General features: G+C 37.9%; 1 protein-coding gene across 1 annotated transcript; it reads left to right on the plus strand.

Annotated features, from left to right (window-relative positions):
- Nucleotides 1-339: 339 nt before the first annotated feature.
- Nucleotides 340-7287, plus strand: LOC131797701 (cartilage matrix protein-like). The gene is made up of 8 exons (XM_066164437.1): nt 340-537; nt 1477-1916; nt 2322-2475; nt 3012-3191; nt 4184-4732; nt 4932-4973; nt 5975-6097; nt 7093-7287. Exons 1-7 carry the CDS (start codon nt 477-479, stop codon nt 6094-6096), a joined length of 1548 nt encoding a protein of 515 aa, XP_066020534.1. The 5' UTR covers nt 340-476; the 3' UTR covers nt 6097; nt 7093-7287.
- Nucleotides 7288-15994: the final 8707 nt, after the last annotated feature.

Raw genomic sequence — 15994 nt, forward strand, 5'->3', positions numbered from 1 at the left:
GGGTTGAATGTATGGCGAAATAATCGAGAAATGTTCAGAGAGGGTTTTCGTTGTATGCTCATCTTAGCAGTCTATTGATATCATAATAAGTTAAAACTTTTTCCAGCGCTCTGAGTACTTTTGACAAGATTCGCGTAGTGTCTCGACTCCAAGAATTTGGCAATTATGGTGTGGAGGTACTTGCGGTATATTTTGTATTAAAAGAAATATTTTCGTCTGTAATTTAGATTGCAAACGCATCATGCTGAGAGAACTGGCACAGAAACAACAATTACTTATTATTCAGTATAAGTACGTGATGAAGTGTTCCTCATTCAGTTAAGGTGTTGATAGGAAACTTTCCGGCCAGGCCAAGGAGCATAAGTTTCTGAGCTTTTGATTCTAACGTCGATTAACGCATAAAAAATAGCCGTCGTGAGATTGTTGACCATTTCAGGACAAGTTGCAAGGAGAGTGTAGAAACCTTCAGTTCCGCGATGTCAAATTTCATTTACTCCATGGTCTTTTTTTTTGGTATCTTACAGATCGGAAATTGTGGTAAGGCTTATATCTGATATGTTTTCCGTTTGTTTCCTCCCTCAACTGACTTACCTGTTGGGAAGAAGAACAAATGCAAGCCGTCAACTTTATTAAAATAGGCGTGTAATTTCACTGCTCTGTGTCGGTGCAGAGGCACCTTGTGCGGGTTTTACATATGAATCCTAGTTTCTCTGTGATGACAGCTAGGATTTATCATTTTAGATTTCTGAGCCGTGCTCTTTAACGACTACCCTGTTAAGGATGTATTTTGATTTATCTTTTTCTACTGCTATTTTCATCTTCGATATTTCCAGATCACATACGTTTTAGTCGTTAACGAGAACTAAAGTAAAGTCTAGCAGAAAATAGGCAGATTTGGAGGACGAAAAAGGCAAAACTCATGTGGATTCTTTAAACAAAATGCAAAGAAAAATAAAGAAAATGTCTCCTATTCACAACAAACGAAAATATTTTCATACGATTCAACGCAAACGGTTGGTAGACAGACATCAAAAGCTCCGTTATTGTTGTTCTTTAAAATGCATGGTTAAAACAGCACATGGATTGACATATTATTTTTCATATCTACTCAATATTTTCTGAGTGAAAAACGCGAGCGGATTCCATAATAACAGTCTCTAAACATCTCGTCTTTTTTAAGTTTGTCTCTACAAAGAGAAAGATTTCTGACGGGAATCTGTAAAAATAAAAGAATATCCAAAAGAAACATATTAAACTTGTTACTTGTTCTTGCTGTTTACTTGTTTGAACCGCGAAAGGAAACTTAGTGTTCTGTTTCTGTACCTTTTCTCCCGACCTTTGACCATTTTTTTTTTATATATCTCTTGTTCAAAGTACATTTTGACTTTTGTAATGTTTATATTATCTCTAAGCGGAAATCCTGCTATGGCGCCCTAACCTTTCACAACAAGTGAGTTCAGTTGTTTTTCTCTTTAGAGTGTGAAATACCTATGGATTTGGCCATTCTGGCTGATATATCACAGAGTCTAAGAACAGAAGATCTGCACCGACTGCGAGATGCCATTCATGACGTAGTGGAGAGAGTGGGTGTGTCTGAAAGAAAAACTCGCGTCGCTGTTGTCACGTTTGGCGGGAACACCAGTGTCGTAAACAACTTTGCCAACAGCACTTACTATAACGCAAACTACTTGAAGACACGTGTGACTGAGGCACTGCGTAATAACTCGAGACGCGAGGGAACTCGTACAGATTTGGCTCAACGCCAGGCAGCGACAAAGCTCTTTACTACTGAAGGTGGAGACAGACCCGATGTCAGAAATGTGATGTTAATCTTTACCGACGGAAAGTTTTACATCAGCAAAAAATGGGATAGACGACCTAATATTACACTATTAAACACCACGAGAGAATTGGAGGTAATATGAATTGATATTTTTTTTATCAGTTTTAGAGTCGCTAGAGCAACGTAGCTGGCAACTTGTATAAATGCGGTAAAACTTTCTTGTTTCGATGCAAGAAATTTCCCCAATATATCTGGCATTTCCATAAATAGTAGTAATAATCATTTTAAAGATTTCCTTCAACAACCCTTCGATCACAGAACACACTAACTTTGCATCGAAAGAGAAAGTAAAAAAACTACAGAGTGGTTTTAATTTTTTTGTGGCTCTGTGTTCCGGCATATTTTCAAATTGGTCATTCTTGAAATTCCTGACTCCAGCAGCGCTCCAAAATATAATCTGTTTGCAGAAATTTCAATTTATATAAATCGTAATAGGCTGTGTTGTTTCTCCTCTTTCCTCATTTTTTTTCTCGATAAGAAAAAAGGTGTGAGAATCATTGTGGTTGGAATTGGGAAAGATGTGTCAAAAGAGAAGATGAAAAAAGCGGCTGGTAGCAAAGAAGAGGTTATAATACACAACAGTTATGGGGAATTGATTGAGAAACTTCAAAAGTTGATCGATGGAATATGCAGTAAGTTAAGGTCATCAGCTTTGTATTGCGCGTATTACATGCTTAAGTAAGAATCGAACGAGTCCCTAACCTGGGAAATGAGTTGTGAAGGGATGAGATTTCGAGGCCACTGAACTGACTTCGTTTTAGACTGTCTTATGATTAAGGCGGCAGATTATATTCTATCTTTTTTTTTTTACACCTGGAAAGCACATGCTCATCGCCATCTTTAAGTGAGCTCCGCCATCTTCTTGGTGTTATGGGTATTACCTCTCCTCTCTAACGTAGGATCAGTCCTTAGAGGTTGAAGTGCAAACCATTTATTGTAGATAAATCAGCCTTTGAAGGGAAAGGATTATTTGCCATGACAAAAAATAAAAAATGCCTGGCTTGCAACCATTTTCCGAGTAACTTTCTTGGCCGAACTCATCACGGAGAGGCTAATCTCTCAAAACAAATATTGAAAACTCCAGTGTTTTTTTTATCAGTAGATTTTATGAGATGCATGGCTGTGGAAGGGAGGCGATTTTATTGTTTTTGTTTTTATTCAAATTAAGTTCCAAAAGATGGGGGCTACTCTGATTGGTCAGAATCTGAGTGCAGTGTGACGTGCGGAGGCGGAATAAAGACTCTTACGAGGACCTGTACCAATCCCCCACCAATCAATGGCGGGAGGGACTGCACCAGACTGGGACCTGCATCGAAGAATGTTCCTTGCAATGAATATGCATGCTCCAGTAAGTCATTCACTTTCCTTGTAATTTATGTCAAGATATAGTTCGCCAGTATTTGTAACGAACAAAACCACTTCCACCTGGTGAGAGATTTCTTGCAGTTCGGTAACATAGAAAAACTCAGCAATTTAATCAAAGAAGAAACGAACGAACGGACAAGTGGCTATGGATGGATAAGATCACCAAAAAAAATGTGCATGACTGAATTTAGTTCAAAGTTAGACATTTTATATTTAAACGGTACCCAGTCAGTGACCTACCGTGAAACATGGAATCTTGTGAGGATTATGTTTTGCGGATTACCTTTCTATTTTGGCCACAAATAATTTTTGAGGTTTAAAGTTTATGAAATTTCAGCCAGGACTTTATTTTGAGGGTCTTTTTTCGAGCAGTGTAACACTGAAAAGAAAATTTTCTCCCGGCTTGTCGAGTTCATCAGTGAAGAGCTGGTCGGTTAATGATTCGTATATCGATGTCAGTTAGAGTGCTTGTTGGACTCTTTTTTCCCAGAAGAGATTAACACCAAACTTCTCCCTATATTATTCCTACATTGTCCAGCAAACAGGTGATGAGAATACCCAAACTTATCAGGTAGATTTTTGTTATCCTCATCTAACACCAAATTCTCATAACTAATTTACAAGGAAATCTGTAACAGCTAGAAGAGAGAATTGACAATAAGATATTAAGAGTTGAAGGGTTCATGAAAGCGAAAAGTGATACATGCAGAGTTTTCGTTTGGTGTTTCTCATTTGCGGTATATTGCCGTGCAGATTTCTTTTTTCTTCAGGAAATTACCTTTTCAGATAAAGGTCTATTGGAAAATCCACAAAGATTAAATGCCTCAAAATTTTTACGCTGCTCCGTAGCTTTAGAAAGGGCTTTTTATGATTGCACGAAAAAGACAGCTCTATCCTGGGTGCTATGTTGAAAGGTGCGTTAGCCAAGCATTTACAAAAGATAGTTTACACTGATCTTTTTGTTGGGTAATCTAGTATGCCCTATGGATGTGGCGTTTATCATGGACTCTTCTGGAAGCATAAAGCGAGCGGAATTCTACGAGGAAAGACTCCTCGTCAAGAAGCTGGTGGTGCAGGTGACAGCAACTGGTAACCGGGAAGCTCTGATTTTGTTCGGTTCATCAGCGAGTGTCAAAGCTCAACTCGGACAGTACGATACCGCTGAAAAGTACATAGAAGTTGTGCAAAAACTACGAAAGAAAAACGGAAGAACTCGAATCGACAGGGCTCTAGATGTGGCTGTTGATGAGGTGTTCTCTTCTGCGAGACCCTATGCATATAAGATTGTCATCGTTCTAAGTGATGGCGTACAATCCAAAGGAGCTAAAAGCTTGAGGGAGAGTTCCAGACCCCTTCGACAGGCAAACGTTCGTGTATTAGCGGTGGGGATTGGAACTGGTATGGCGAAAAATAGATTGAGGCTAATGACAGGAAGTGATGACGATGTTGTGGATGTGAAAGATATTGAGGGACATCTGCAGTATATAATCACAAATATTTATCGAAATCCTTGCGGCGCCCTGCGTAAGTATCAACTTGTGAAGTTTTTACAGAGGAGGAGAATAAGGTCTGAAAATTAATTCCCCATACCGGTCTTCTTTCGAAGCTTTTCCCTCCTCTCATCATCTTTTACCAAAACTGATTTTACTTTCAGAGCATCACAAAAAACGATAATATCGTGTTTGACTTTTAATTATTATTGTTTTTTTTTGTGTTCAACCAGAACCTGCAAACATCTTTCCGAGCAGCACTCCTGTAACCAAAGGTATAAGTCACTCTTTCGTCATTGTCGTTATGCTCTGCCATAAGTCATGCAGCACTCTTGTACCCAGAGATAAAAGTCACTCTTTCGTCATTGTTGTTATTCTCTGCCATAAGTCATACAACACTCTTGTACCCAGAGATACAAGTCACTCTTTTGTCATTGTTGTTATTCTCCTCCATTAATAATGCAGCACTCTTGTACCCAGAGGTACAAGTCACTCTTTTGTCATTGTTGTTATTCTCCGCCATTAATAATACAGCACTCTTGTACCCAGAGATACAAGTCACTCTTTCGTCATTGTTGTTATTCTCCGCCATTAATAATACAGCACTCTTGTACCCAGAGATACAAGTCACTCTTTCGTCATTGTTGTTATTCTCCTCCATTAATAATGCAGCACTCTTGTACCCAGAGGTACAAGTCACTCTTTTGTCATTGTTTTTATTCTCCGCCATTAATAATACAGCACTCTTGTACCCAGAGATACAAGTCACTCTTTTGTCATTGTTGTTATTCTCCGCCATTAATAATACAGCACTCTTGTACCCAGAGATACAAGTCACTCTTTCGTCATTGTTGTTATTCTCCGCCATTAATAATGCAGCACTCTTGTACCCAGAGATACAAGTCACTCTTTCGTCATTGTTGTTATTCTCCGCCATTAATAATGCAGCACTCTTGTACCCAGAGGTGCAAGTCACTCTTTCCTCATTGTTGATATTCTCTGCCTTAAGTCCAGCAGCACTCTTGTACCCAGAGGTACAAGTCACTCTTTCGTCATCAGCCAGTCTTTGTAATTAGTCATGCAGCACTTCATCTATGTCGGGCATATTGTGTCTTTGGGACTTGCTAGGTTCTAATCCCAAAAAATGCCGGTAGAGTACTACAACAATCTGCTGATTCTCTGATAACATTCCCGCTTACACGGTACTCCTAAAGATTGCGCAGTATATTTGTAAATATACTCGTTCGGTTTATTTTTTCCAATGTGTTATTTTCAGAATGTGTGGACCATCCTCTCTACACAAGCTTTTGTGAAAGGAAAGGAACAGAGCACATGTGTTGGGAACATGCAGATTTTATGGACATTTATTGTCCTAAGTCATGTGAACGCTGCGGTTGAGGTGAGTGTTTTCAAGCTACGTCACAGTATTTTGAGCTAATGCTTTTAAAGAAATAGATACCTTTTTGCTGTGCGTCTGTTCTATGATGGATCACAGATGACATCAAAATGTAGTGAGAACCAAAATGAAGCATACGAGATGCAGCCGGGCGTTTCATTGATGTTCTAGACGCTTCTGTGATCTATTACTGTACAGACGCACGGCAACCTGCAATCTATTTGTTTTATATAATTAAAAAAGAAAATTTTGTTAATGGTGACGTCATCCTTGCGTCTGTCTTCCAATAGCTCATAAGCAATAGCCAATCAAATGCGTTTTTAATTCAGCTTATCATATAGATATAGATAGATAGACATCTTTTTAAAAAAAAGTAGTGGTCTGTTGAAGGGTCGTAAGAATCATGCCTGCTATCAAAGATGCCTTGGGTGCTATATTTACTTCCTTGATCATGTCGTTACCGCCGTCTTTTCTCTCTTTGTTTATTTGTTCTAATTGTTTTTGTTTAAGATGCTGACACTTGCTCTTAATTTGAGTAATTTGAAACAAACTCGAGTTGAGTAACTGTTTGAGAAAAACAGTAACAGTGGCTAGAATCAAGTAGTATACTACAATGGTGGTTAACACGGAATAAAAATGCTGTTGTGAAAAAAGGAGGCAAAACCCCGACTCCAGGGACAATGTGTTCGGAAGGAAGTCAGGGTGAATCCAGGGTAAAGCTCAAACTTGGTGTAAATTTTCATCGATGAAAACATATTAAACGGCAGAGATTTTAAGGAAAAATTTGCCAGAACAATTTCAAGTTGCACTAACGATAGTTTCTGCAACGAAACAAGGAGAATCTTTACGCTGTCCGCTTCCACCCCCCACCCCCACCCCTCCGCCTCAAATAAATTTAAATACTTAGTCAGCGCAAGATCGATGTTCCATCCCAAGGAGAATTTTCATTTCAATCTTGAAGAATGATATAGACTGATAGTCTGAAATTTCACTTGCAGCAGTAACAAAGTAATGAAGCCCATCAGAAAATCAAGCTGAAGATTAACCTCATTATATATGCAGAGGCTTTGTTTATCGCACAAAACTTTTATTTCACTTTAATGAATAATAAATTCAGTCATTAAAACTGAAAAAAGAAAAGAATGGAACGGAATGCTGAGTTGATTGACAATAAAGAGTATAAGCTAAAACTAGATTCTTCTCTCCTTATCTATGAGTAAAATTTATTTTTTCTCTCTGTCTGGTGTTGATTTAGACACTAGTATATGATTTTAGACTAGTGACCGATTTTGGACACTAGTGTCCGAAATTGGAAAGTAGTGGTGAAATAACTGGTGTCATTGCTGCCGTTTTGTCACCAAGCGGTGCTGGCAGCTGCTCTGAGTGGAATTGGGATAATTGCAGGACCGCCTCTAGCAGGTCTCGCCGCTTGGTTTGGTTCCATATCAATAGCACTTATTGTCAAGAGCAAAAAGCTTAATTCGAAAATCACGAAGCACAAGCAAACAATTTTAAATGCTAAGGCAAAGCACCTTTCAGTCAACAGGTTGTTTTCAAAAGGAATGAAAGATGGATCAATCTCTGATGTTGAATTCGACTTGAATTTGCATGAGATCGAACAATGTTATTCGTTAAAAAAATCAGCTTAGGAGAATAGCAAATGAAGCTGATGTTGACTCTATTACCAAGCAGATTAAAGAAGAATTTCCAAAAAGTGAGGATCAGTCGTAAACATAATGAAGTAAGATTGGAATTTGAAAAGAGATCGAATGGGTTCACTCTGTTCTTGAGAAAGGATATGCAAATTCAACACAACTAAATATTTAATCACCTCCACGCTTATTAAATATTTCATGCACTACGATACGAAAGAGCCTTAAGCTGAAAATTAGAGGCTCACTCTCGACTAGCCATGAATATTAAAAAAACCAACTACATAACTTTTTTTCTTGTTTTCTATTTCTTGATCTTTTAATTCCGCAGTTGCTAACTTGCGTCCGTCCAAATATTCTTCTCGCTTTCGCAAATTGAATATATAGCTGAAATGTTTTTCTGGAAAAAGTTCAGCGGCAGTTTGCATCGCAAAAGTCTAGGAAAATCTGAGACAAGTTTGTAAAATTTCATGAGGAAAAAAGCATGCGATCTTGAAATTTTGATATCATTTCGCAATATCTCAGGAAATGTTGACTGATAGAAGTCTTTCAAGAGTGAAAGCAATTCACCTTGTAGATAAGAATAAAACAAAATGTCTCTGTGAGCGCTTCCAATAGCAGTTGACAACTTATTTATGGATTGAACGCACTCCTCTGGTGTATCTCTTTTGATTTCCTCTTCAACGCCGAAGTAGTCCTTTCGTCTTTCCTCGCTCACTGAAGAGTCCAACGCGTGTTTGATGCGAGAAATCTCACTTGGGCGACTTTCAACTTCTGTTGGAATAAGCTCTGGAAATCTTTCCACCATTTGCGTCGTTTCATTATCAACAAAATCCTGGGCATTTGGGAATCTTGTGACAATCCTTTGCGTAAAAGCCTCAAGATAATTCGAAAACTCTGTTAAACGTTTCTTGTTCATGCTTTACCACGTCCGCGACAACTAAAGCTTGTATGCAAACGTTCCAGAATTTGTCTGATGCAACAGACAGATGTAGAAACCACCTGTCTGTTTCTCCACCGATGAAAATGAAATTGGTTTTATTATGGAATATGGCGACATCTTTCCTCAGTAACAAATATTTTTTTCTTTTATATTTAATTCTTTAAATCCCAGATCAAATTTGTAATGCTCCTTATTGTCAACCATACAATTTCTTATAATGTTAGTTCAGATAATTAAATTTTAGTATTGGATCACTTTATTATCCCCAAATTGATATTTTTCTTTATTCTCATCACTTATCTGGTTAATATTGTATGATATTGTAAGGAGAAATTGCGTCTAGGTCACTCATGGAAGTGAAAGGGTAGAGACAAAAAAAAATGCCAAATGTCTGAAGAACAGATGGGAAAGCATGAAAATCTTTGAAATGATAAACGTGGCAACAGAAGTAGACATAAGAGGTCATACGTATTGTTGTGAAAACCAAAAATGATCTCATTGAATTCATCCTGCATAGCAAAGAGAGTAAAAAAAGCGCCAAATCATTGAAAACTTCTTTGATTTCAGTAAAGAATTAAAAAATTAAATTATTAAGTACTCACAAATTCCGAGCTCAGAAAGTTGCTTGGTTTTGAGATTGAGGAAAAGAAATGCAGATTAAAACCTGACATTTTCACAAAAGATGATGAAAGGTGTGAATTCAAAACTCGGAAAGACACCATGGATTTTTTTCAGAGTGAGCGGAAATAAACTTGCAAAAGCGACCATAAATAACTAAATAATCAGCCTTGGTCCAATGTCCTTCCTGGTCTTCATTCGTTTTGTTGTTTGTCCTGGCTGATTTCAGTTTTGGTAAGAACTTTTTAACCCGAAGAGCTATTTGTTCTATTTGTTCTCCTCATACACGGGGTATTCAGCCGTTGCACAGGTTACCCTTTCTCCCACCCATTCCTTCCTCCCTTAACAACAGGTCAGTTAGCTTACCCTGACGGTTTGCCATCATGGTCACTTCTATTCTTGAGTGGAGAGAGAAACTACGTTTTTGCTCCCTCCAGTTTCCTCCCGCCCCCAAAATTAAGGAACTCAAAGCTCTACCTGGATTCGTCCGCAGACCTTATGATTGGGTTTTCCGACGGGCAATGTGGTTAATTCTCGATCATCGTAGGTCCAATGCTTCACAGAGATAGGGACGAAGCTGTTGAAAAATATGAAATTGCCTATTTTAAAAATTAAGCTCTCGTCGTTATGTTTGTTTGGGTTTTCGTTTTCTATTGTCAATGTTTTCTATTTTCGTTGTCAATGTTTCCACGGTGGTTACTAATTAATCCTAAAAAGTGTCGTTACGTGGCAAAAACTATAGAAAGTATGGCCAGACGTAAAATATTATTATCCTAAGAAACTGATTGTTACAAAAAAAAAGAGAAGTGAAGTTAAATCCTTTTTAAATTTGAGCTGGTTTCTTATCTCAATTTATTTTGCTGTTACATTTTTGCAGGTGTACTTAACAGTGGTAAGTAACATTGACTCCTATTACAATTAAGTTTGTGATTAAAAATCAGAGGTTTTCGCCGTGTTCTGTAATTATTATTATTATCATCATTATGATAGTTTTCATCATTACAATTATCATTTTTATCGATATTTTCCTTGAAATGCATCGATCAACATCCCCCCGGAAACTCCCCGTGCATTTGAACTTTTGAAAATTGGTTTGTTCAAATTTCCGCCACACAGGGCAAAAAATGTGTACAACTAATACCCCAATGTTTTTGTAAACGGCCAAATCAGCGAGCGTAACTTTCTACTCATTAACCAAGCTTTAAAACTTGTAGGCTTTTTCTTCTGGGCCATTTGCTTGCGAAAGTGAACTATTTACCATAAACGCCTCCATATTTAAAGATATAAAACCTTTATTCCGATGGAAAGACTCCCCACCCCAGCTGAGCAAGGTTTAAATCCCCTTCGGGACGACGGCAGGGGTAAGAGAGGGGGGGGTGTTAAAGTTCCGAATTTATCAGCGCATTATGAACATCCTATTGTCGATGCAAATCAGTTTTATTTTGTACTTATTAAAAATCTTTGTATGTCTTATACATCCCAGTTCTTCCCTTACGCTTTTTTGTCATTCCATTCACCCACGCAGTCGTTATGTTTGTCTAGATTTTTTTTCAACTCCAAAATGATCGGAAGGACTGCAATTCAATCTTGTTCTACTTACTCTCCAATAAGATGTGAACGAGTTCCTTGCGTGAACCACGCAACTAACTCGCGTGAATTACTGTCACACGCACCTTTTTCCCCCGACTAAAACATCTTCTATTCACTTAACAGATCCCTGTGAATACGAAACCAATAACCCCGTGTTTGCTGACTGCTGTCCTGGTCTGGTTAAGTACGATTGTCCCAGTACCTCCAATCACTACTTTTCGGAATTCTTGACACAAAATTGTGCTTTCACATATTGTCGAAAGGTATCTTGCTTTTGTTTTTGAGTTATGACACGAAAACAACACCCTCCCCCCCACCTTGAGTCATCCAAACCCCTTCCCCACCACTCAAAGCGATAAATTAGTTTCCTTATTATAATATTCAATCAACAACCACAGGCAAAATAACCTGTCTCAAGGATTTTTGGCGCGGTTTAGCTTTGGCCCCCAAAGTAACTGGCGGGAACGTATGTAATACGGAAATGTCCTCACTATTTTGAAATTATTGTTGGAACGAATGAAGACCGGGAAGGACATTGGACCAAGGCTGATTAACTTTGCCAATAAATTAAAGGCCATTAGAGTAGTGATTATTAAAGAGGCCTTACAAAACTAAGCTGTATTTAACGTAAGCTACTGCAATAAAGGTCCAAAATCTCAAGTTTAAACTCTTTGAGTGTTTTTTTGGTAAAAAATAAGGGCCCTGAAAATGTACCACTCTTTCTCTCGAAGAGAAAACGAGGAGACAAGATAGACTGAGTCCTTAGGGAATGTCCTGGTTACTGTCCACTCAAGTGGTTTAATTAATTCTCGAACTATAGTCATTTTTCTGTCTTGTCTGCATCAAGACTTACATCGCCAGATCTGATCATCGGCAGAAATATTGGACAAGATGGCGGCCGCGCTTGCGCATTTCGTCCATAATGGCGTACAAATAATATAAGAAACTGTATGGAAATTTGTAAAGAAACTGTATGGAAATTTGTAAAATTTCTAAAATATAACAATCAGGAGCTCATGGTCCCGTCTGCTCTCGATCGAGACATATTCAGTACTGATTCTGCTATTCATCAAACCTCACAGGGACTCGATAAATAAAAACCACCTATTTCCCGAGCCAGTTCTTTTGTCATTGATTATTGACCTAGGTCGCCATACAGTTCTTCAAAATCCGTCGTTCTCCATCCCAAACACTCGCCTATTACAGGAAAGTGCATCAATAAAGTCAACTGCTCTCGATCGAATTGACTGCCACAGAGTTCGAAGCGTCCAAATATCCTGTAAAAATGCCATTTCCTCCCATCAAAAAACTTTCCAACGCGCCAGAATATCCCTTATTTTCCATGTTGAGTAAGTGACGAGAAGCCATGTTGAAAACTATGACTGAAATAGTTAAACATGAGCAACGCTGATCTTCGAATCGTCGGCCATATTTGTTTATGTTCTTGCAGGGAAATAAATTAGTTCTCGGTCCTTTTCGGAATAAAAATATGCCAGGCATTGATGCAAATTCAGTAGTCTCAGCGCGAAAATTAAATTACAGCAAATTAAAATTCTGACATCATGTCATCGCTCTGCCTCGAAAAATCCCAAAGATTTACTTGCAGGTCTTCTTTTCTTTTTATTTTCATCAAATAGATGATTTGCGGTGCTCAAATTGTATAAGTCATTGTACGAAACACTCTTCTTTGCAGATCGAGTCGTGATCGCCGCAATATTGAATTCTCTTGATATTCTATTGTTCCGGAGTGTAATACGATATACCGCTGATAATTGTTAGCGGGCTCGAAATGTCCTTGATTTCTGGCGATGGTTCGATTTGAAAGAATAACGAAGAACGCTAATTTCATCTTTTAAATGAAAACGATTTATGGCGAGGGAAACTGGGGGAAACAGGCTTCCTTTCCCTCTAAAACATGAAATAACTTCTATGGGCATCGACGCGTCATTGCTTTGATTTCCCCCTTGTTTCATGCATACGGTGAAATGGTATATCATAGAGCAACTTGTGATCTTTTTGGCGTTTCCCTTTTTTCAAATTCTCGCAGATAGGTAACCTTTTATAAACTGGAAAGTGTGACGTGCAATGTCCATTTCGCGTCACGCTTCACTCGATTGGGTTTGCGTCAACCAAAGTGACATCAGAGAGTACAAACAAGCTTGGATCTTGGATGTGTCAAGAAAAACAATGCTAGCAGCATTTTAAACCTTTTAAAATCAATTAGCGTTTTCATCTAGCGTTTTCAGTGATCTGTTTAGCTGAACTGAAAATGAGCTGTTTTCTTGATCATGATAAATATGAGTGGTGGTTTTCAGTGTTCCATGCATATTAGTCGTTGGTGTAAACATCACGGAACATCCCTTTTTCCCTAAACTCGCTCTTTTCATATTATTGTCTCACAGCCGCCTCTCAAAGGTGATGAATGGGGAGCATAAATACTAACAAAATGATATCAGCATGTCCAGAATTTTTTTTTTTTTTAAAAAACCTTTATGGCCATCAAAAGTTAGTTTGAATTCGTATTTTCTAAGGCTCAATTGAGAAACGCCATCCTGGCTGTAAGTTCACGATATTTCACAGCAAGCTTTAAAACACGATTCATTGATGGTTCCACGGATAACACATCTCGTTTCACGAATTACCGATTAATGTACTTCACCTGACACTCATTGTAAAACTTTCGTCAAATCAAAGATTATGAAACATCATCCTAAATTCTCTTTGCTTACATCTGGTACTCTATTTCATCATTATAAATATTTGGTAATTTTTTTTTCATTCATATTTTACTTAAAAATGGGTTTATGGATATAATAAGAAGCGATAAATAAGCTTTCTTCATTGATCTTTCTCTGTTTTCCTTATGTTTCTTCTTATTCTACTTTGAGACTTTTCCATTTATTTTTTAATCGATTTGCAAACGAGGTTCACCAGGTTTTTAAGTAACAATGATGCCCGTGAAATGATTACTTTATATTTTTTGAGTAAAAAATCTACTGTCTCTTGACAAAAATGCGTTGGCAAAGAAGCTACCTGGTTCTTGTCGTGAGATTATTTGTTTCGTGATCCGTGATTCGACACCAGTTTTGGCGAGAGAGATGAAATGTGATATTCAATCCGTGAAACGTGATACACCATCTATATAAGGGAAATGCAGGAGTTGGACCTTGCTGCGAATAAATTTTGACTGGCAGCTTGAAAGGCGTCCCTCCAATTTGGTTAGGAACGTTTCCGTGATCTGCAATGTGACACCACTCTTGCAGTAGGGAGTGAAAAACTACCTTGATTATCCGGAAAATTATGTTGTATCGTGTTTTAGAGCCTGCAGTGAAAAAACTTTAGATTTGCAGCCTGCATGGCGTCTTCTCAATTCTTAGATATCAGAAATTTGCTCAAAGGGGATATGACTCCCTTTAGTTTTTAGTAAAACTTGGTCTGAATATGCTGATATTGTTCATCTTTTTCTAAAAAATTATAGAATAGATTCACTTTTCTCAAATAGTGATATTCCGTGAGGCTCAGATCACATGCTAACAGGCCTGGAGCATTATTAAGATATCAATCAAAAGCCAAAACAACCCCTGCTTATCATGATCCAAGAAATGATATAAATACTGCTGTAGCCTGAAACGTTTTCATCATAGTTCTTGAGACGTTCAGGATTTGACTTGTGAGTGAATTGAATCAACGTCTTGATCATGGGAAAACTCATCGCGTTCCTTGTTTTGTTGTTTTTGGTAAGAACTTTAGATTAACCTACTGCATGCTTTGAGGCCCATGATAGCTTTATCGAGCCCATCGAGGCAAATGGCAGAATACTGACGGAACTTACCTCGTTTTTCAGCTTGAAGCGAAGATAGTGGGAGTATCGGCAAATTTTCAGTAACTCCTCATACACGGGATACTTGGCCACTGCATAGGTTACCCTTCCTCCCACCCACCCCTTCCTCCCTTAACAACAGGTCAGTCAGCTTACCCCTACGGTTTTCCATCATGGTCATTTCTATTCTTGAGTTGGAGAGAGAAACTGCGTTTCCTCCCTCGAGTCCCCTCCTGTCTCGAAAACTAAGAAACTCAAAAGCCCAGCCTGGATTCGTCCCCAGACCTTTCAGTCTGGTTTTCCGACGCGTATTATGGTTAATTCTAAATCATTGTAGGTCCCACGCTTCCTAGAAGTGAGGGCGGAGTTGTTAAAAAATATGAAATGAGTATTTTAAAAATTAAACCCTCGTTGTTGTGTTTGTCCGAGTTTTCGTTTTCTATATTGTCAATGTTTCCACGGTGCTTATTGATTAATCCAAAAATATGTCTTTGCGTGACAAAAACTATAGGAAGCATGGCTAAACGTAAAAGATTATTACCCTAAGAAACTGATTGTTATGAAGAATGAAAGAAGTAAAGTTAAACCGGTTTTAAAACTGTTTTTCTTATCTCAATTTATTTTGCTGTTACATTTTTGCAGGTGTACCTACCACTGATAAGTAACATTGATTCCCATTAGAATAATTAAATTTATGATTAAAAATCAGAGGTTTTCGCCGTGTTCTGTCATTATTATTATTATAATTATGATCACTTTAATCATTACAATCATCATTTTTAGTGACATTTTCCTTGTAATGCATCGATAACATTCCCTCCGGCAACTCCCGTGCATTTGAACTTTTGAAAATTGGTTTGTTCAAATTTCCGACCCCCAGGGTAACAACTGTGTACAAATGCCCCACCCAATGTTTTTGTAAAAGGCCAAATCAGCAAGCGTGGCTTTCTACTCATTGACCAAGCTTTAAAACTTGCAGACCTTTTCTTCTGAGCCATTCGCTTGCAAAAGTGAACTATTTACCTTAACCCTTTAACTCCCAGATCAAATTTATAATTTTCCTTACTGTCGACCATACAATTCTTATAATGTTAGTTCAGAGAATTTAGTATTGGATCAACTCAATTATTCCCAAATTGATGTTTTTCTTTATTCTCATCACTCATCTGGTTGATATTGTATTGATATTGTAATGAGAAATTCTGTCTTTGTCACTCCTAGGAGTTAAAGGGTTAAACACCTCCATATTCAAAGATATGAAACCTGTATTCCGGTTC

Source organism: Pocillopora verrucosa, chromosome 3 (genome assembly GCF_036669915.1).
Source record: "Pocillopora verrucosa isolate sample1 chromosome 3, ASM3666991v2, whole genome shotgun sequence".
Taxonomy (NCBI): domain Eukaryota; kingdom Metazoa; phylum Cnidaria; class Anthozoa; order Scleractinia; family Pocilloporidae; genus Pocillopora; species Pocillopora verrucosa.

What these genes read in the sequence shown, in the direction of transcription:
- LOC131797701 (XM_066164437.1), top strand. Translation starts at nt 477, where the DNA reads ATGTCAAATTTCATTTACTCCATGGTCTTTTTTTTTGGTATCTTACAG. An exon ending in AAATCCTTGCGGCGCCCTGC is followed by an intron (nt 4,733 to 4,931) that starts GTAAGTATCAAC and finishes GTGTTCAACCAG; the next exon opens with AACCTGCAAACATCTTTCCG. An exon ending in CAGCACTCCTGTAACCAAAG is followed by an intron (nt 4,974 to 5,974) that starts GTATAAGTCACT and finishes TGTTATTTTCAG; the next exon opens with AATGTGTGGACCATCCTCTC.